At 47.2% G+C, this 20,812-nt stretch overlaps 4 protein-coding genes across 9 annotated transcripts; 3 read left to right on the plus strand and 1 right to left on the minus strand.

The window, feature by feature from the left end:
• Nucleotides 1-197: 197 nt before the first annotated feature.
• LOC114792550 (PHD finger protein 23B-like) lies at nucleotides 198-4,482 on the minus strand. 2 transcript variants are annotated; one of them, XM_028983801.1, is made up of 5 exons: nucleotides 4,203-4,482; nucleotides 3,319-3,350; nucleotides 2,952-3,044; nucleotides 1,849-2,398; nucleotides 198-1,021 (listed from the first exon to the last, which is right to left on the minus strand). In XM_028983801.1, exons 1-5 carry the CDS (start codon nucleotides 4,228-4,230, stop codon nucleotides 819-821), a joined length of 906 nt encoding a protein of 301 aa, XP_028839634.1. In that variant the 5' UTR covers nucleotides 4,231-4,482; the 3' UTR covers nucleotides 198-818. The 2 variants fall into 2 exon arrangements, with proteins under 2 accessions (XP_028839634.1, XP_028839632.1); XM_028983799.1 differs by having other exon boundaries at nucleotides 2,952-3,047.
• On the plus strand, nucleotides 3,262-9,253 carry LOC114792551 (CTD nuclear envelope phosphatase 1A). Of its 2 annotated transcripts, none has more exons than XM_028983803.1 (8): nucleotides 3,262-5,291; nucleotides 6,050-6,116; nucleotides 6,289-6,371; nucleotides 6,543-6,614; nucleotides 6,741-6,857; nucleotides 7,775-7,886; nucleotides 7,973-8,057; nucleotides 8,357-9,253. In XM_028983803.1, exons 1-8 carry the CDS (start codon nucleotides 5,187-5,189, stop codon nucleotides 8,415-8,417), a joined length of 702 nt encoding a protein of 233 aa, XP_028839636.1. In that variant the 5' UTR covers nucleotides 3,262-5,186; the 3' UTR covers nucleotides 8,418-9,253. The 2 variants fall into 2 exon arrangements, with proteins under 2 accessions (XP_028839636.1, XP_028839635.1); XM_028983802.1 differs by having other exon boundaries at nucleotides 3,263-5,291; nucleotides 6,289-6,407.
• Nucleotides 9,254-10,630: 1,377 nt separating this feature from the next.
• Nucleotides 10,631-12,473, plus strand: LOC114792257 (gamma-aminobutyric acid receptor-associated protein). The gene is made up of 4 exons (XM_028983211.1): nucleotides 10,631-10,898; nucleotides 11,198-11,276; nucleotides 12,023-12,141; nucleotides 12,229-12,473. The coding sequence occupies exons 1-4, from the start codon at nucleotides 10,809-10,811 to the stop codon at nucleotides 12,310-12,312; spliced, it is 372 nt and encodes a 123-aa protein (XP_028839044.1). The 5' UTR covers nucleotides 10,631-10,808; the 3' UTR covers nucleotides 12,313-12,473.
• Nucleotides 12,474-13,012: 539 nt separating this feature from the next.
• On the plus strand, nucleotides 13,013-18,294 carry gps2 (G protein pathway suppressor 2). 4 transcript variants are annotated; one of them, XM_028983898.1, is made up of 13 exons: nucleotides 13,124-13,158; nucleotides 13,369-13,452; nucleotides 13,573-13,690; nucleotides 14,170-14,279; nucleotides 14,362-14,474; nucleotides 14,566-14,645; nucleotides 15,366-15,445; nucleotides 15,559-15,733; nucleotides 15,835-15,918; nucleotides 16,992-17,068; nucleotides 17,203-17,298; nucleotides 17,402-17,485; nucleotides 17,648-18,294. In XM_028983898.1, exons 2-13 carry the CDS (start codon nucleotides 13,450-13,452, stop codon nucleotides 17,738-17,740), a joined length of 1,113 nt encoding a protein of 370 aa, XP_028839731.1. In that variant the 5' UTR covers nucleotides 13,124-13,158; nucleotides 13,369-13,449; the 3' UTR covers nucleotides 17,741-18,294. The 4 variants fall into 4 exon arrangements, 3 of the variants coding, with proteins under 3 accessions (XP_028839734.1, XP_028839731.1, XP_028839732.1); XM_028983901.1 differs by lacking the exon at nucleotides 13,369-13,452 and having other exon boundaries at nucleotides 13,013-13,158; nucleotides 17,648-17,740; XR_003750138.1 differs by lacking the exon at nucleotides 17,648-18,294 and having other exon boundaries at nucleotides 13,116-13,158; nucleotides 15,559-15,756; nucleotides 17,402-17,449.
• Nucleotides 18,295-20,812: the final 2,518 nt, after the last annotated feature.

Consider the following 20,812-nt stretch of genomic DNA (forward strand, 5'->3'; position numbering starts at 1 on the left):
GCCCACGCCACTTCGATTCTCGCACAACGGCCGACCTCCGAGGGGCTCGGACTCGCTCGCGCTGAACACGCCGATATAAAAAGAGGACTTTTTTTTTACACAAACCTCGCATTTATTTTCCTCAAGCAACATAACACATCTTCAACATATCACAATTTGCCAAAAAATATATAAGGCTCTGTTTCCTAAAATCTTCCTTTTTTTTTTTTCCCCGTTTTGGACAATCCGTCGCTGTACAGCTATGTACAATCGTCCGAAGGTGGAGAGCAGGAGCAGGTGCAGTCAAGATGGAGACAGGGGGCGGGGGACACGGCACGTTCTTTAGTTTAAAATGAACTGAACAGAAATATTAATGGGACATCAGAAGGCACAAATATCTCATCTTGTTATGCACTCTGCATGAAACAGCAACAGATAAGAAAAATCTATAATAAATTATGTGAAGGGGGGGTGGGGTGGGACACACGTTTTAAAAGACAATTAAATAAATACGGACTAGTTGCGTTTCGTTAGTAAATTAACATTAAACACATTTACACACACAGCCGGCAGAAAGCGAGGAATGAAGGACGTGCGTTCTCGTTTCTTTCGCAAAACTAGATTCATAGCGAGACACCGATGAGTTGAAGATGGACACTGGGTGGACAGGGGGGACAGAGCGTGTTCAAATGACACCTGAGCGAACCGTTCAAAACGGCCCAGAAACGCGGCACCTTCGGAAATAAATAACGGCGAAGCGGGAGGACGCCGCGTGGCGGCGCTTAGTGTGGCGACTCTAGATTTTTTTTTTTTTTTTTTTTACAAAGGAGGACGTGTCCTCAGTGTTCCTTTTTGTGCGGCGGCTTTCTCTCGTGCCCACAGTCCCTGCACTTGTGGCAGAAGAATACGTCGGGCACGTTGGACTTCTTGATCTTCACGCACGAGAGGTGCACCCAAATCCCACACTGGTTGCACTCGATCATGGGTCTCCCAGCAAAAGGCTTCCCACAGTAGCAGGTGATCAGGTCCCAGGAGTCGTCCCCTGCAGGACAGAAAAAGAAAAGAAAAACCACTCAATTAAAGGAAGATTTTTCAGCAGAAGGGACAAAACTGTGTACGTGTACTGTTGTACAAGGGGCAGTTCGAATCCCGATCCGCCAAGGTGCCACTGAGGTGCCACTGAGCAAAGCACCGTCCCCACACACTGCTCCCCGGGCGCCTGTCATGGCCGCCCACTGCTCACCAAGGGTGATGGTTAAATGCAGAGGACACATTTCACTGTGTGCATCGTGTGCTGTGCAGCTGTGTATGACAACTGACAATCTCTTTCCCTTCACTTAAAGTATTGAGGGGTGAGAACCACCTCATTATGAACCAAGACTGTTTGCTTTCGTGCTTAATTCTGGTAGTAGTGGGGTAACACACTCGCCTATGAACCAGAAGACCCGGGTTCAAACCCCACTTACTACCATCGTGTCCCTGAGCAAGACACTTAACCCTGAGTGTCTCCAGGGGGGGACTGTCCCTGTCACTACTGATTGTAAGTCGCTCTGGATAAGGGCGTCTGGTAAATGCTGTAAATGTAAAATTAAGAGTTTATTCATTACCTTTAGCCTGGAGAAAGTCAATCAAGAGCTTCATCAAATACACCACGGTAATTACCAATTGTACATTTGTAGATATGTACATATTTATTTTTTCCTGCTATTTGCTGCTCTGTTTCTATCCACTTTTTGCCGTGACAAATGCAATTTCCCACTTGTGGGACTAATAAAGGTTGATCTAATCTTATCTCTTATCTTCATTTGGGATGCCCATGTGGTCCTCATACCTCAATGTCAGTGTTGTGTAGAAAGCTGTGCTCTGTACCTGACTCGACCATGATGTCCTCATCTGTGATCCACGTCTCGCCGTCACTGGAGCTCCCCTCGCCATCCTTCACCTCCGCCGGGCTCTCCAGCGCAGCGCGCTGCTCCTCGAAAGAGCGTCCGACGTCCACGCCGCCCCCCTCATCCCTGGCACAGGTCTTCATCTTCTTCAGCGCGCCCCCGGCTGCTGTGCCGTCCTGGCAGCTCTCGAGCCACGCCCGTTTCTCCGGCGCGGCGTCGCACGTGCCTGTGCACGCTCCGCCCCCCTCGCTTGGCCAAGGACTTGGTTTGAGCTTCCGCTCCTTCTTGTCGTTCATTTTGCCGTGGCTCCGGTACAGCGAGCCTTTCAAATGCACCGCATCGAACAGCGAGTTGGGCGGGCGGAAGGTCTCGCGGGCCGCAGTGTCCCCGTTGGCCGGCGGACCCTGAACAGTCGCATGGACGCCGTGCCGATTCGAGTCGTCTTTCCTCCAGCCGATGTTCTTCTCGTCCTCCCCTGACGTTTCGGAGCCAGGAGACGAGCGAGACGACGCTGGGGACCACGACCCCTCCTAGAACAAGATTGCATGCATTTTATACCAAAGCGAAGTGTAAGAACATCTGGCTAATATTGACCTCACCCTCCAAATAGATATGCCTTTACATTTACCAGACGTAGTTACAGGGACAGTCCCCCCCTGGAGACACTCAGGGTTAAGTGTCCTACTCAGGGACACGATGGTAGTAAGTGGGATTTGAACCTGGGTCTTCTGGTTCATATGCGAGTGTGTTACCACCGGGCAGTGGTGGCCTAGCGGTTAAGGAAGCGGCCCCGTAATCAGAAGGTTGCTGGTTCGAATCCCGATCTGCCAAGGTGCAACTGAGGTGCCACTGAGCAAAGCACCGTCCCCACACACTGCTCCCGTCCCCACACACTACTCCCCGGGCGCCTGTCATGGTGGCCACGGCTCACTCAGGGTGATGGGTTAAATGCAGAGGACAAATTTCACTGCGCTGCTGTGTATCACATGTGACAATCACTTCACTTTCTTACCCCACTAGGCTACAACCGCCCAAATAAGCATTTAATTAACATGTTCGCGTTTTATTGAGCTGCAAACCTACCTCTTTAGACGATGGTATGTAGCCAGCGTAGGCAAGCACAAAGCTGCAAAACTTGTTGAAGTCCTCAACCGTCCTCTTCCTCCTCTGCGGAGGCTGCTGCAGGAGGAAAATGCGGCACAATAAGTCGTGTCTCTCCTGGAACATTGCAGATTATCGACCGGATCAACAGCGTTTATGGAGGAATGTCACGACGCTGCTGGTCCCACAAGGTGGCACGAACCCCGTGGAACGCCGACTACTTTTTACGACCCCTGCACGCGCGGGGTCACGCCCCGCCCTCTACCTGCAGGGGAACAGGGACGGGACAGCGCCACCTGGCGGCCAGCAGCGTGCACAGGCGCCGACGGGTTGGTAACCGTGCACTTACCGCGGAGTCCGGCAGGCACCGTCGCCCGGATTCTGCAGGGAAAAAAGAACCGAGAGAGGGTGTTAGAACGTTCTGCTGCCGGCATCTCACTCCCGCGGGCAACCGTGGCGTGTTCGGGTCCGACCCGTGCAGCGACAACGACGTTGACAACGACGAGGACTTTAAAACAAGCGCCGCGCGTCGCCTGAAAAAGTAACGCGACGGCGAGACGTCCCGCTAACGCGTCCGAGCGAGCTAGCCGACCGTGTGCGTCTAGTTTAAAGCCCCAAACAGGCGAGACGTTCGCCGTAAAGCCAAGTGTAGTTCTGGCAACACATTCTGTCGATTTCAACTCGTTTTTTTTTGGCCAAAAAAAAAAAAGAATAATTCCAATTTCGACCAGACTGTCAAAATCGCTTCGCCCCTCCAGATGTCCAAGTATCAAGACGAGACAAAAACGGCAACGTCAAGAGGTCGATATTTTCTTTATATATATATATATAAAGCCGAAACACATGGCACACACTCCAGAGCCGCCGCGGCGTTTTAATCTGCTCCCGAGTTACGACCCGCGGCGTGGCGCCCAGGCTAAGCTAACGCGCCGCGGCTAGCACGTAGCATTAGCCACTCGCGGACAACTCGGCGATTTCCCAACTCCCGACTAACACGTCCGGCCGAGGCGCCACACACGCACAGGACCGGGCGAAGTTGTTCCAAAGTGACACCGCGAACGCGGGGCGCGATCTTTCGACGTCGTTTCGGTAAAGAAAAAAAAAAGCGGCGCGACCGCGCAATTGAGCTAATCCGATCTCGGTCGTCAAAAAAAACCCCAAAAACGACAGCGGGGCGAGCGATGCACACGGGAGAGATATGAACACCGTACATCATCCTTTCTTTCTTTTTACCTTTACGTTCTTCCATGACGCCGAGCATTGTTGCAGGACGAATAAGAAGCAGCTACAGACGCGGCGGTTTCTGCCACCAAACGAGCAACGTTTAAATTGTTGATCTGTTAAATACGACGACTATTAATGAACTAACAGCCCCGATTTAACGCGGGGAAAGAAGCCGGACTGAGGCGAAAACTACCGCTTGACCAGGCAGACATGGCACAACACTGTCCGCTAAAGAACGACTTTTTTTTCCTACTTCAACCCGATCCTCTGCGTCCGGCTCCGCCTACAAATCCAGTCCGGGTCTTCACCGGATTCGGCGCTCCGCGGCTTCACGTTGCGAGCGTGGCAAAACCCGGACTGGATTCAGGTCGGACTGCCGCGTTCAGAGCCACGACACGTTCGTTTCAAACAAGCAAATGGCACAAAGGGCCGAATGGCGACTACGTGTACGATTAATCAAAAAATAAAAATCACCCGAATGGATCCAAGGGACTCGAACATAAAACAGAGATATAACGCACATTGAAGGAAATATTTTAATATAATGTTAATTGTCGGCACGTGGTGTTTGGTTCCAGCTCTGGTTGTGCATTCGTGTACATATTTGTCCTTTTTCATTATTATTATTATTACTACTGCGCGTCGTCCTTCCAGGAAGTGACGTCAGTGGCTCCCGATGGCGGCTCGCAGCGAGTCTGAGGATTTTGTGTAGAGACGCGTTTTCATGGCGCCGTTCGCGACTCTCTGCCCGCTCGGAAGCGTTCCCGCGGTCTCCGCGTCTGCCCGCCGCTCCCCGTCGAGACTTTTCGGCCCGTAGGTAGATGTCGGGGGTGCTTTTGCTTTCCAGGTCACCCAGCCAACTAAAATAGCAACACCGCGGGACAGCAGCTCCCCTTCCTCGCCGTCCTCCCCCAGACACCATGCCTCTCGCCCGGCGTAGATGAGCCAGCTTCGGCGCGTTTCTGGAGGCCGCCTCGCCGCTGGACCCTCAGCATGCTGAAAACCCGCCAGTGTTTGCTCGGGATCCGCACCTTCCTCGGACTGACGTCCAAACTGTGGGGCTTCGTCTTGTACGTGCTCAGGAAGCACTTGAGGACGGTCAGTAGGCCCGAGTTCACTGGTGTAATGGTCTGGTCTCCCCAACAGGAACTGGGCAACGGGTGTCCAAAAGTGTGAAGCACACAAACAATGGCCATTAAAACGTGAAAGCGGCGACGGTGTTGGGTGTAAATTAATGAATGATGTCCTACCAGTAAAAGATATGTCATGAAAATAATGAAAATTAGGTGAATCGGTCTTTGACGTATGGGGGTTTTCGTTGGTGCATCAACGTAGATTAGAAGGGGTGCTAGTATCCTAGTGTGTGTTGCCTATGAACCAGAAGACCCAGGTTCAAGCCCCACTTACTACCATCGTGTTCCTGAGCAAGACACTTGTCTCCAGGGGGGACTGTCCCTGTAACTACTGATTGTAAGTTGCTCTGGATAAGGGCTGTAAATGTAGAATGTCTGGGTTGCTTGGCCGGTATAGGAGGCCGTCAGTTTGCTCTGTAAAATTATTTTTTAAAGGGGTCTAGATATGATGAAGCTGCAGGTCAGTGGCTTGGCCGCATGTGGCGGGCAGAAGGAACAGCGGAGTCTGCCTGCCGCCAGGCCGGTGGTGGTTACCGGAAGACTTACAAACACACACCGACTCATTCAGAGAAGTGCTGAAAGGGAATAAAACTGGCAGGTCTTGGCTTCTGCGTGCCACGCACGGAGGAAAAAAAAAAAAAAAAAAAAACACGTTCAGACGATGTGCACACAATTTGGGGTCTGGACCCCACTAACTCACATTTGACCTTTTTCTCTCTACAGATAATTCAGTATCAAACTGTTCGTTATGACGTATTACCTCTCTCCCCTGTGTCCAGAAACAGACTCAGTGAGTACCTCCCCTTAATGCAGTAGCAGTGCTTCTAGTGGAAAATATATCTAATGGAAGACCGGGTTGAGAATGTTTTTATGTAATGCTTTCTTTTATATGGCATTTTTATATTATTTAAAAAAAAAAAAAATAGACCAGATTAAAAAGCTTTTGGTGGTACATCGTTTAGATGCTGTCAAACGCAAAATCCTGGTGCTGGACCTGGACGAGACCCTCATCCACTCGCACCACGACGGCGTCCTGCGACCCACGGTGCGGCCTGGCACGCCGCCGGACTTTGTCCTCAAGGCGAGACGCGACGAGCACATGCATCTTGTTTAGTCCAGACTGTAATGAAATTCTTGCATGATCTGATTTGAAGCAGATGGAATATTCAGGGCCATGTAATACCCGTCCTCACCATAGTCTGTTATCGTCCTGCAGGTAGTAATAGACAAACATCCTGTAAGGTTCTTCGTACATAAAAGACCACACGTGGACTTCTTTTTAGAAGTGGTGAGTACGTTTTTTTTTTTTTGTTTTTTTGTTTTTTGGTAGGTGGGGTAACGTCATTTTGATGTGTAATTAACTTTGGTTTGGCCACACAAACGTGTGTGCGTGTGTCTTTCTCTGATCCTGCAGGTCAGCCAGTGGTATGAACTGGTTGTGTTCACAGCCAGTATGGAGATCTATGGCTCTGCCGTGGCAGACAAGTTGGACAATAATAAGGGTGTACTGAAACGCCGATACTACAGACAGGTATGGGCTTCCTTCGCATTCAGCATCAACAGCAAACCCCGCTTCCTACCGTGGTGTCCCAACAAGACAGTTGTGGCAGTGGTGGCCTAGTGGGTAAGGAAGCTGCCTCGTGATCGAAGGGTTACGGGTCCAAATTCCATAACTCCCGGCAACTGCCGCTCTGGATAAGTGCTGTAAATGTAGATGTATAACACTAATTCCAACAAAGTTGCGATGCCGTGTAATATGTAAATAATAAAAGATATTCACAGACGAAAATAGAAACCATATTGGATATTGAAGCATCTGATACATTTTACACTTTAATGAGAAATATTAGTGAATTTTTACCTTTATTGCAGCATCTTAGAAAGTATAGATCTGAAGGTAAAAATTGTGAATACTTTGAATATTTTGTACATATAATGACAAATAAAATCACCTTTGTCACATGATGGTAGCAGTTTGAAGATTTTCCCCGCTGTCCTACATTTACAGCATTTATCAGACTCCCTTATCCAGAGCGACTTACGGTCAGTAGTTACAGGGACAGTCCCCCTGTGGAGACACTCAGGGTTAAGTGTCTTGCTCAGGGACACAATGGTAGTAAGTGGGGTTTGAACCTGGGTTTTCCGGTTCAAAGCCGAGTGTGTTACCCGCTAGGCTACTACCACCCCTTAGGCACCGTTTGATGTAGATGTTCTGTAGGGAGGTGCAAAGCTTCCAGTTAGGACGATCTCAATAGCACCGTTGTAGAACATACCGAAGCAATGTCTGCGTGCAAGAAACTATTTAATCAATAATAGAGGCCTTAATTCTGCACTGCATTAAAAACGCATGTTATTCCGTCCTGGGAATGGCTGCATGGGAGCAGGAACTTTTTTGCACATTTGGAAAAAATAATAATATTTTAGGTGTGTTTTGTTTTTGTCGGTCAGCACTGCACTTTGGACCTGGGCAGCTACGTTAAGGACCTGTCAGTGGTTCACAGTGACTTATCCAGCATAGTAATTTTGGACAATTCACCTGGAGCTTACCGCAGCCACCCGGGTGAGTTAAACTTGCGCCAGTTAACAGAGACGTTTCTACGAAATCTGATTGATTTTTTTTTTTTCCCCTCTCCTCCCATCCCACAGACAATGCAATTCCCGTAAAATCGTGGTTCAGTGACCCAAGTGACACAGCACTTTTAAACTTGCTGCCCATGTTGGACGCACTGAGGTGAGGTCAATTGTGTCTCAGCGCTCCTCGAACTTTTCGTGATGATCAGCACTTTAGAAAATATTTGGTTGAACAGCACAGGCTTTTTTTCTAAACTAGTTTAAACAGGAGGCAATTAATTTCCCAAAATGAATACTATTTATTGTTGACTGTCCTCAGCTGCCAATACTACAGTCAAATACAAGGAATTATAGTAATACTTAATAAGAATAAGTAATATTAACAGCTTAACACTATAGGGGAACCAGAGGACCACTATTGTTTTTTTATTAATCTATTATTCTCTCTCCCTTTTGAAGGTTTACCTCAGATATCCGATCCGTCCTGAGTCGAAATCTCCACCAACATCGCCTTTGGTGATTTGTTCGGTTTTTTTTTTAAACTGACTCTCGTTGGCTGCTCGTTGCCTCCACACCGATGACATGTTCAAGCCTTCATCATGTGCGACTCCAGTGGAGAAGTGAAGTGACACGACTGGCTACCTAAAGTGTGAGGAAGGTGGAGTTTGAGAAAGGCAAGCTATTGCAGAAACTAAAGCAGAGAGGCTGTCTTTTTTTTTTTTTTCTCTTTCCCCTCATCATGCAGAATGGGATCTCTGCCTTACAGTCCTCTGTGTGTTCATGTTGAGTGTTTGTGCAAATAGGTGGGAGAGCATTTTCACGTTGACTTTTTATTCTTTTCTCTTTTTTTTTTTTTTTTTTCCTCCCCCTCTTCTTTTATTAATGCGTTGAGCACTTATTCCCTCCACAGCACATAGGTTTTATTTTCGACTCTGTCTTTCCCTCTCTGTCTCTGTTTGCCACCTCAGGTATTGTCGTGTCCATGGGCTTTAAGTATTTTTTTTTTTTAAAACCACGGTTGTGATGAGCTCTTGCAGGATATACCAGTGGATGAATCATTAGCAATATTTATCATTTATCGGAGTATACAGATTTTTACTGAGAAGGGCGAATGAAGTGCGCTTCTCAAAAAATTGAGATTGTATTGTAAATGGAAACATTCTTTTTCATAAAAAAAGAAAAAAGTGCAGCCACAACATACAAATGCTTTTGTTTCTTAGATGGAATACTTTGGGTGCAAAAGAAATTGTTCTTCACAAAACATGCGGCATTAGCCTTATTAGCCCTACAACTGGAAGCTCTGTTTTTGTATGACGCTGTTGAACGCGAAATAAACAGACCTGCACTTTTTTTTTTTAGAACTAAGTCAGTCATTTTTCTCCTCCCGTGTCTCCTTGCTTCTTGTGAAATGTTTCTGTGAACCTTTTGTCTGGCAGGGGGCCGAGACAACACCCCTCCTCCATATGTAGGGCAGGTGAGCAGATACGAGGTTTTATTTATTAAGCGCAAATGCATCCCGATTCGTGGCGGGCTGCATGAGGACTTCAGCCATGTTAAGAAGTAATATTACAGACTGTAAGCAAAATGACCCATCAATCAATCGGTACGTGTCCGCCCCATTCATATTTTATGAATATGAAATGTAGCCAATAGGGTCAGTAAATTGGAGACATAGATTTGAGGTGAAAAATGTCAGGTTCCAGATGGCCATACAGTACATATCCGTTGGGCCTTCCTACAGGAGAATCCATGAGCGAAAAAACAGATGCAAAGCCTTATAAACCCTTCAATAACATACAAATGCCAGATGAGATTGCACCAAAAACCTTTGCATAGTCTCCGGGAGTTACAGGGATGTTATATTGTGGTAAAAATTCTTTGGAAAAATGAACTAATCAGCCAAAAGAATGTTGTGGAGCCAATGATAATGAAAAATGTAGATTGTCCTTATTGCTCCATATAAAATATTTGTGGGATTGAGGAATTGTGTTTGTAGATGGGAGACCAACCGCGTCAAACCTTCTCAATGAACGCGTTTAATTCCCAACTTCTCCCACACCACCCCTCTGCTACGTTCCCTCCACCGGCTCCCAGTAGCTGCACGCATCAGGTTCTAAATACTGATGCTGGCCTACAAAGCCAAACATGGAGCAGCACCATCCTACCTCACAGCCCTTATTACACCTCACACTGCACCTCGTATACTCCGAGCCTCCGGTACTGCTCGCCTGGTCCCTCCATCTCTGAAGGTAAAAGGAAGACGCTCATCTAGACTCTTCTCCGTCTTGGCCCCTCGGTGGTGGAATGAACTTCCAGCTCAGTCACTGAGCACCTTCACACGACAGCTCAAGACCTTCCTCTTTAGAGAATATTTAGATGAACTTGTAACCTTCTTATTGTCTGACTTCTGTATAGACTCTACAACAGAGTGAATAAAAAGATTGTATTCATAGTTGGGGGGTCCTAGTGAACCAGAACTGATCACTTCATCGATGGTAACATGGAAGCACGTTGTAAGTCGCTCTGGATAAGGGCGTCTGCCAAATGGCTTAAATGTAACTGTTTAATTGCTGGCTTGTGATTGGCCAGTGTCTTGCTGCGTGCCGATTGGTCCGCCTGAGATCATGATCTACATGTGAATTCCGGTCGTGACGGCCTCTCTCGGGTCAGACAGGACCTAATTTGAGGCCAAAGTCCGGAGCGTCCATCGGACTTTCGGGACACGATCTTTCGGTCGGTCGTGACCGCTCCCTCCCTCCCTCCCTCCCTCCGTCTCGCTGTTGCTGCGCAGCTTCACTCCCTCTTCCCGGTGTTCTGACGTTCCTCCTCCTCCTCCTCCTCTTCCTCCGCCTCCTCGAACGCAGCCGTCAGCTTATCGCGGGTCGCTGGTAAACACAAGCCTCGCCTGGCCATGAAGTTCGTGTACAAGGAGGAGCATCCGTTCGAGAAGAGGAGGTCGGAGGGGGAGAAGATCAGGAAGAAATACCCGGACAGAGTGCCCGTGAGTCGCCGCGACCCCTCGCCCTGTTGTGCTAGCCGCTCCCCGGCTAACTCGCTAGCGGTCGGATGACGAAGTGAAACGAGCCGGTGCGAACGTCTCGATTTGAGGGGGGACGTCGCTGCGGTAAAACGCGCTTTACGCCTCGGATACGAAGCAGCGAACGGCCCGGAACCTGCAGGCGTTCCACACAAGTCGGCTTTCTGCACAAATCGACCATGTAGCGTGCGGTTTCACCCCTGAAGGTCTGATAAGAGTCGCGTTGGGTGTTTTTCATTTTTATTTATTTTATTTGCCCCCAGGTGATCGTGGAGAAAGCTCCTAAAGCCAGGATAGGAGATCTGGACAAAAAGAAGTACCTGGTACCATCTGATCTAACAGGTAATTTAATACTTAATGACGTATGCGGGGCCAGGCAATGCAGGTAAATGCCAAGGGCGCCATCCACCAGGGGGCGCCACTAACGAAGGTGGAAATATAAAAAAAAGTTTGTATTAACGTAACTTGGTATGAAAAGCCTATTAAGTAGTAATAGAACTAATAATAACTCCCCCTCCACTACGGCAAGCCAACAGGGCCAATAATCGGCAGGTTCGCCATGGGGTTTTAAAAGCAACGACGTTAAAAAAAAAAACGACATTTTGTTGCAAAGGAGCAGCGTAAAAACACCGTTTAATCCTCAACGGGAGGATTGGCATTCTGGGGGCCGCCACCCACAATCCAAACCTATATACATATAGTTTCTACTGACCTTCAGTTGATGGGGGGATTTTGAAGGTGCAATTTAAGGTTCTGGACTGGATGTGAGCATCAGATTGCCGATTGGAACACTTGCATTAAAGCACGTCATATTTACTGATGGCCCCTGAACATGTCCAGAATTAGAAAGTAGGGTACGTGACAGCTGTCAATCATGCATACAGGGTCTGTGATTTCAGATAAGCACCCTTTTGCTGATTCTATCTTTTCATACCTACTATAAGTCTTGAAGACGAACTCTCCATACGCTATGTCTATTATAGCTCTGAAGTCAGGCCCATCCTGACATTTCTTTCTATGCCTGGAATGTGATGACCTTAGCTGAATATTGTGTATGTGTGTTTTTTTTTTTTTTTTTTTTTGTCCAGTGGGACAGTTCTACTTTCTAATCCGGAAAAGGATCCATCTGAGGGCAGAAGATGCCCTTTTCTTTTTTGTCAACAATGTCATTCCACCCACATCAGCCACCATGGGGCTACTTTATCAGGTTCTTACCACTTTCTTACTTTATCTGTCTACTGGTTGGTCCCATTTCATATTTGTATTTAATTGGTTTTATTTTCCTGTGTTACAGGAGCACCACGAGGAAGACTTTTTCCTTTACATTGCCTACAGCGATGAAAGTGTGTATGGAGTAAATAGTGTGGGAGCCAAGTGATGTTTCACAGCTTATCCTCGGTGTGCCGAAACCTGTAACACCGAAAACAAGATATAAATCATTTAAATGACCCTGCCACCCACTTTCACATGACATTGCCTATTCAGTCTTATTTTAGCACTCTGCCACACCATATTTTTTGCCTTGTTTCACTGGTTCAGTTCACACTCACTCCATACATCACCTGGACATTTAAAGTCATACCACTACTACTTAAATATAATATTTTTAAAGAGTACACTTAATGTTAATGCAACATTGCCATAATTATTTGTGTATTATGTATTTAATTCATAATTCCCTGCCAGTTACTTTAAAGTTTTCATGAGACTTCCTGTACATCTTTAAGCTATCACCTTGAATATAATTGAGTTTTTCTGCTATTCTTTAGTATTTCTTCTGTTTGTTTCAATTTTATTCCATGCACAGCTGTGTTTGTAAATGGTTCTTGCATCCATTATAAAGTTGATGGACAAAAACTGGTTTATGCCCTGTTTTGTTTTTTTGCGATAATGAAGCGTTTTCACCTGAATTACGTCACGTGGATGACGTCATTACACGGGCAGTTGAATTCCGTTTTTTTTTTAATTATTACGTTAACGCCACCTTGTCATCAGACTATAAGACTCCGTCGCGGCCGTCGACGCGGATTATAACGCGCGGCGTGACGCGTTATTCCCGCGACGCCGCGTCACCGGAAGCGCGCCGGGGGGCGGGGCGGGTTCGGGCGAGTCGTGTCACATTTCTCATGTCGGCGTCAGCGCAGCATCCGCCGCCGCCGCCGCCGCGCGTCGTCCCAAGAACGAACCAGCTCGGCAGGGCCGCTCCCTCCCAAAGCGGACAAAAGTGCGTCTGAGGGGATTCCGCTCTGTGAACCGAATCGGTGCTAGCTGGCTAGCGGCTGCAGCCGCCGGGCTCCGCTGGACATGCATCCACCACCACACCAGCACAACACAACAAGGCACATTTCCACGGCCGAGCTCTTACTGAACAGCTCGCAAGCCAGCTAGCAACATTTTTGGTTTTTTCTTTTGTTTTTGTGTTTTTTTGCAGCAGTAGTGATATCTGAATTTCCTTCTTGCTGTTGAGTAGTTGCTCCTTTTTCTTACTGATTGTCTGTCCTTGATAGAATTTGATATGGTAAGTTGATCGTTGCACTGTTAAGAGAACAATGCGAACGTCTTTTGACGTGCGTCAGCAGGTGTTGTTGGGTGTAAATGCGCGTAGGTAAAAGTGTGACTCCCGTCCTGCCGCTTGCAGCTGGCCCCTCCGGTCCCCACCATCATGCCAGCCCTGCTCGAGAGGCCGAAGCTGTCCAACGCCATGGCCCGAGCCCTGCACAAGCACATCATGCGAGAGCGGGAGAGGAAGCGGCAGGGTGAGTTCCTCTGATGCCTTTCCGGGGTCGGAGGCGGGCCCGTAATCGGAGGGCTCCCAAGGCGCCACTGAGGTCCCCTCGATCGAGGTACCGTCCCCACACACTGTTCCCCGGGCGCCTGTCATGGGCGATGGTTCAGTACAGAAGACACATTTAACCATGCTGTGGGGGCAGTGGTGGCCTAGCAGTTAAGGAAGCGGCCCCGTAATCAGAAGGTTGCCGGTTCGAATCCCGATCCACCATGGTGCCACTGAGGTGCCACTGAGCAAAGCACCGTCCCCACACACTGCTCCCCGGGCGCCTGTCATGGCTTCTCACTGCTCACTCAGGGTGATGGGTTACATGCAGAGGACAAATTTCACTGTGTGCACCATGTGCTGTGCTGCACTGCTGTGTATCACATGTGACAACCACTTTACTTCTTCACTTTTACAATGACAGCCACAAAAGTGTTGATTTCTTTTTTTTTTTACCCATAGAGGAGGAAGAGGTGGACAAAATGATGGAGCAGAAAATTAAAGAAGAAGAAGAAAGGAAGAGGAAGAAGGAGATGGAGGAGAGGATGTCTTTAGAAGAAACCAAAGAGCAGGTGTGAGTTGGTAGCAGTGACAAAAGGACGTTCTGTTTTTTATTGTTACCTTGTCAGTGATGCTTCTCCTGCTCCGTGCCAGATCATGAAAATGGGTGAGAAGCTGCAGGGCCTCCAGGAGGAGAAGCACCAGCTCTTCCTTCAGCTCAAGAAGGTTTTGCACGAGGAGGAAAAGAGACGGAGAAAAGAGCAGAGGTGGTTTGTTGAGACATTCCCGTGTCGTGTTAGAACGAACGAGGAAAACGCGAATGTTTTAACCAAACGCTTCTACCTCGTCCAACTTTAGTGACATGACCACCCTGACTTCAGCCACCTATCAGCCCAGTATGGCTATTCATTCCGGACAGCATTTGTTAAGCATGCAAGGTGAGTTGCTTCATCTTGTCTTATCGGGAATACACACGTCATCTTGTCTTGTTGTCTTCAAACGTAGCCTGTGGAGGATATCGAGAAACTCGCCACTCAGCAGCCATCTTAATAGTTTCACTATTAACTAACACGGCATGGCCTGAATAAAGCAGTGGGGAGCCAGTGGCGGGAGCCATGATCAGTGTGTGGGGACGGTACATTGATGTCTTGACAGTCGGCTCTGGAATTTGTCCCCTTATGACGTCATAGTGGTTACCTCCCGTTTCCCATGCTTTTTCCGGCCAGAGAATTTTCCGCCCCTCCCCTAAAACATTATCTCCACCGACCGTCATGGCTTCCAAACGTGCAAAGCATTGCAGGTGATTGGATGTAGAAATGAGCTCAAATTTTTTATTTTTATTTTTTTTGTTCGGACACGCGAGACGCGATCAGACCCCCTTATCCAGAGCGCCTTACAATCAGTAGTGACAGGGACAGTCCCCCTGGAGACACTCAGGGACACAATGGTAAACACAAGTGGGGTTTGAACCCGGGTTTCCAGGCTCATAAGCGAGTGTCTGAATTTCAGAAAGAGACTTCAGATACAGAATTAGGGGACCAACAAGACCGATATAAAAGCAAAAACTTAAAAAAGCAGAAGCTTCTGCTTTTGGGGGGGGACTGGATTTTTTGTTTCAGTATATTACTGCCTGAACATACTTTTAATTGTCTTTCCAGCCAACCCGGGGGGTCATGGCCGGCCGGGTGCCCTTCTCGGCGAGCGCAGCAAGCAGCTCTTTCAGGCTCCTGTCATCCCTGTGAGTTGGGCTGTTTGTGCATGCGATGAATTACGCCGGTGCTGCAAATACGGAATTCCACCTGATCCTGACGTGAAAGCCAGCGACGGACCCTGTCCCGCATGTCTTCCCAGGGCCGACACTATCAGCCCCAGCAAGGCTTCGGCGCGGGCAGCTCTGAGCACGCTCAGTACTCCGGCGGGCAGCCGGGCCACGGGCCCTACGGTGTCACCCAGCCCCAACACGCCTCCCCCTTCACCCCCGGCCAGCCGGTGCCTGTCAGCTACGCTGGTGGCTCGCAGCTCCGAGGTGCGCTTGTCTGTCGGTGTCAGGTAAAATGAAATCGGCATCGCCGCTTGGCGTGCAGGAAGATGTAATGTTGTACGTGACTTGCTTTTTTTTTTTCCCAGGAGCCTCAGCATTCCAGACCATGCCCTACTTACCCCACCAGCAGCAGGGCTACACAGTCCACACCCACTTCCCGGCTCAGCAAGGTGGGCGTCTCGCGCTCCTGTTGTGTGGTTTGGCCAAACCCCACAATGCTCTTGGTTGTGACGTCTTGTGAGCTTCCGAAGCTCCAGAACTATCTAGCAAAGTATCTGCTGCGTTTTCTTCAGGTGCTTTGAACAAGAGCACAGAATTCTGTCTTCAGAGCTCAGCATTCCAAAAGTGGTCATTTGACCTTTTGACCTTTGGGGCTGTTTGTCTGTATGCATATAGTTTTAAATGTCCCTTGACATTATTTTATTTTTTTTGCTTTTATATCGGTCTTGTTGGTCCCCTAATCCTGTATCTCTTTCTGAAATTCAGCCTTGGTGCTGAATTACAGCCGCTTTGGTCCGGTCCCACAGTGAGATTTTCCCAGGACGCGCCGTTTCAGTGTCTCAGGGGAGGGGTGGGAAATTCTCTGGGTTGAAAAAGCCTGAGAAGCGGGAGGTAACCTTTCCCCTTACGACGTCATAAGGGGACTAATTCCTGATCAGACCGTCTGAGCTGCCGCTCTCTGAACGGCGAAGCTGAACGACCAAAGCACTCTTTACACCTGTCGCCATTTCTAGCCACTGCAGGACGGGCTAGGGGAACTAGTATTCATGTTAAATAATCTCACAAAGGGAAAATTTTCATGATAGGGGACCTTTTAAACAAAGTCTAGCAGCCGATTCTTCATGAACATTGTGTGTGTGTTTGTGATATATGGACAAGCCAACTAATAATCCATTCAGTTTTGCAGTCAGTCAAGGGTGGGGTGGTAGCCAAACACTTAACCTTGAGTGTTTCCAGGGGGACTGTCCACGTAACTACTGATTTGTAAACTGCTTTGTAGAACCATTGACTCTACAACCCTGCAGATGGCAGTAAAGCTCAATAACAGTGAACCACAGCAAATTCCTTATAATCTTCAATTATAAAGGAATTGTCTAGGATGCAGCCATTCAGTTGGTCAAACTGCAGACAGAAAGCAGCAAGCACCTACCTACCGACCTACCTACTGTCAACAATTAGTTTGCTGTAGTTTGGTGCGCTTGCATTATTCTCCATTCCCATTGCATTGTGCGTCTTTCCACAGGCTTCATTCCCAGTGCTGCAATTCCCTTGCAGAAGCAGCTGGAGCATGCCAACCAGCAGTCCGGCTTCACCGATTCTGTGAGTTCTCAGAAGTTCACTTAAAGATGGGACGGCAGTTTTTTTGTTTTTTTTTTACATGGAGAAACATTTCTTTGACTGATAGGTTTTCTTTGTGTGTGTGTGTGTGTGTGTGTGTGTGTGTGTGTGTCCAGAGTACTCTGAGGTCCATGCCTCCTCAGGCCCTTCATGTAAGTGCTGCTGGGCTGTTGCCCACCCCCCCCATTGCTGTGCAGATCCCTCCTGCCAAGGTGGGTCTTCTTACTTCGAACACTTGCTGTCTTCTGGGTCTTAAAAACTGAAAACATCAAACAGTAAGGCTGTGAGGACTGATGCTTTTTCCATATTCCTCAGTCGGGTTTGCCATATGCCCACCCGCCCCGGCCGGCTTCTCCAGGGGCTTTCACTCATGGGACTCCCCCACAGTCTGCTCATGGGGTAGGTTAGGTCAGCCAGACCACACCTCCATAGATTCATTAAATCCACCAGTTGTGTTTGTCCAGGGACTTTGTGTGGACGTAGGAAAAGTGTTCCAGAGCGTTCAAATTCAGCGTCATGAATGGAGAATGTTTTTTTTTTTTTTTTTTTTTTTGTTATTAGGCTTCATTTCAGAGCTCTCCTCAGCCTACCCCACGCCACGCATACCTGTCTCACAGCCAGTCGGGTCAGAGGTTCTACCACCACAGCAAGTAATCGCAGGACGAGCGTCGAGAGCAACTAGACAGGTCGCCACGGCAACCACATGACCACGCTGTCCGTTCGTCTGTCTGCACGAGTATAATTATAATCAACATGCTTGATTGATCCTTTTACATGTAACAGAAGCAGTGAATCGTTTCAATGTTGATTTGTAATAATTGTAACGAGCTTGTTCCCATGTGTAAAGCTGACCGATTAGTTGCTCTCACTGTAGAAGTAGGCAGGCAACTTTAACGCTTGCTATAAACTTTGATTCTCAGATAGAGATTAAATTAACTAACATGTTTTTTTTTAAAGAAAATCCTCAGGGCTTCAGTGGGAATTTAGAATTGCCCACCCCTTCACTTGTAGATAATATACATATCCTCAAACGCTCTTATTTTCTTACAGTTTAACTGTTTTTAAAAATCATGTTTCTAAAACATATAAAAAAAAAAAACTACATTTCTACTAATTAGTAGAATTTGCACTTAAAAATGTCAATGCATTTATTTTTTCTGTCTGTAGCGTCTTACAACAAGAATAAACTGTCTAATCGGTTAAATTGATGAAGTTGTTTTAATGTGTGATCTTTCGTGGACATTACACCGCCCATAACCGGTGTAATTCGAACCCACAGCCTTGGAGGTGTGAGGTCTGCATTCCACTCACACGTATTCGGCTTTGGTAGCACTTTCAGCTTGGTTCAGTAGAGCTCTTAATGACAAACACGTCACAGCAAATACAGTTGAGGTTGAAGGGGTTCTACACCGACATGACGAAAGCATAGTCCTCAGCGTAGCTATATGTGCAATGTGACAGACAGTTAACTTTTATATATGGCCATCGTTTAATGGAAGAAACTGGTTAAATAAACCCACGAGGTCTGTGATTCGTTAGAAAGTGAAAAGAACGTCTCTGGAAGTGTTTCATGGCATGGATAAATGAGACGCAGGAGGACCTCAGAATGGTGGCAGTTGATGCTCATCAGGTTGGAGAAGGTTGCAAACCTGTCTGGACTTTAATCAACAGACAGTCTGTACAACTGAACGAGGAATCGACCAAGAAAGCTCTACACAACAGCAACATGCATAATAGTTTGTGAGGTCACCATGGTAAGTGGGGCAGTGGTGGCCTAGTGGGTTAGGAAGCACATTCGTAGGCTTGTGGGTTCAAATCCCAAAGCATCAAGGCATCGTCCCCACACACTGCTCCCCAAGTGCTTTTCATGGCTGCCCACTGCTCACTAATGGTGATGGTTAAATACAGCAGACCATCTACAGTTTGCTAAAGATCATGTGCCCAAGTCAAAAGGTTGCAGAATACATCTGATCAGAGACCAATATCAAAATTTTGTTTAAATTGGTTACGTTTGAAAATAGAAAAGTGCGTCCCATCAACTCTTATCTGGGCCAGGATGGGTTTGAATCATTGATGAAAAAAAAAATATATATATATATATATATATATATATATATATATATATATATATATGTGTGTGTGTACACTACTAACAATAATTTAGGGATATTGTGACTTAGTGGATGTCACATATACGGTGTTTGTTTCACTTCAGACATTTTTGGGATAGGGAGGCAACTGTATTGGTATGGCACACCTCATTTTTTGTTTTCCTTGTAATGGTCTCATTGTGTACTTGTGTGCCTTATATTGGGGACAATACCAAGAGACAACCTTACTCAATGTGGCATTAGTTTGGATATAACATTCTGTGGGTATAAAAAGCTGGTATTGTCAGTAAGTCATTCCAAGTTCATCATATAAAAAGCCACGACAACGTCACTTAATGGACGAGCAGCGTCACCTGGCCATGGCGTGGCTTTGGGTCGGTGGCAGGCAGTCAGATGTTGGTCGTGAACTCGGTGTGCCTCAAAGCCTCATCAGCAGACTTGCATCAAGACACAGAACTACTGGCAGAGTTCATGACAGACCAAGGAGTGGAGCCTTGGTCTGTCCAGAACCAGAGGACCTACGTACTCAGACACCGTTATGCAACTGCCACACAGCTACAGGCACGTTTACGAGAAGCGAGGGGGTACTAGGGTTTCCAGACAAACCATTCGCAGGTGACTCCACTGACACCAAGACACCACTGTGGACGTTTGCAGTGGGCACAAGACCATGTGACCTGGACAATGCAGCAGTGGTCTACTGTCCTGTTCACTGATGAGTGTCACATCAGCGTTGCTGGAGAAGGTCGAGGTGAGGTCAACATGGTCCCCAAGGTTTGCTTTGGTGGAGGAGGTGCAACAGTCTGGGCAGGCACCACAAAACAGATTTGGTTATTGTACATGTCTCAGTCACTGCACGTTCTTACCTCAGAGACATCATACAGGGAGTGCAGAATTATTAGGCAAGTTGTATTTTTGAGGAATAATTTTATTATTGAACAACAACCATGTTCTCAATGAACCCCAAAAACTCATATCAAAGCTGAATGTTTTTGGAAGTAGTTTTGAGTTTGTTTTTATTTTTAGCTATTTTAGGGGGATATCTGTGTGTGCAGGTGACTATTACTGTGCATAATTATTAGGCAACTTAACAAAAAACAAATATGTACCCATTTCAATTATTTATTTTTACCAGTGAAACCAATTTAACATCTCCACATTCACAAATATACATTTCTGACATTCAAAAACAAAACAAAAACAAATCAGCGACCAATATAGCCACCTTTCTTTGCAAGGACACTCAAAATCCATGACCATGGATTCTGTCAGTGTTTTGATCTGTTCACCATCAACATTGCGTGCAGCAGCAACCACAGCCTCCCAGACACTGTTCAGAGAGGTGTACTGTTTTCCCTCCTTGTAAATCTCATTTGATGATGGACCACAGGTTCTCAATGGGGTTCAGATCAGGTGAACAAGGAGGCCATGTCATTAGTTTTTCTTCTTTTATACCCTCTCTTACCAGCCACACTGTGGAGTACTTGGACGCGTGTGATGGAACATTGTCCTGCATGAAAATCATGTTTTTCTTGAAGGATGCAGACTTCTTCCTGTACCACTGCTTGAAGAAGGCGTCTTCCAGAAACTGGCAGTAGGACTGGTAGTTGAGCTT

The sequence above is a fragment of the Denticeps clupeoides genome, chromosome 6 (genome assembly GCF_900700375.1).
Source record: "Denticeps clupeoides chromosome 6, fDenClu1.1, whole genome shotgun sequence".
Lineage (NCBI taxonomy): Eukaryota > Metazoa > Chordata > Actinopteri > Clupeiformes > Denticipitidae > Denticeps > Denticeps clupeoides.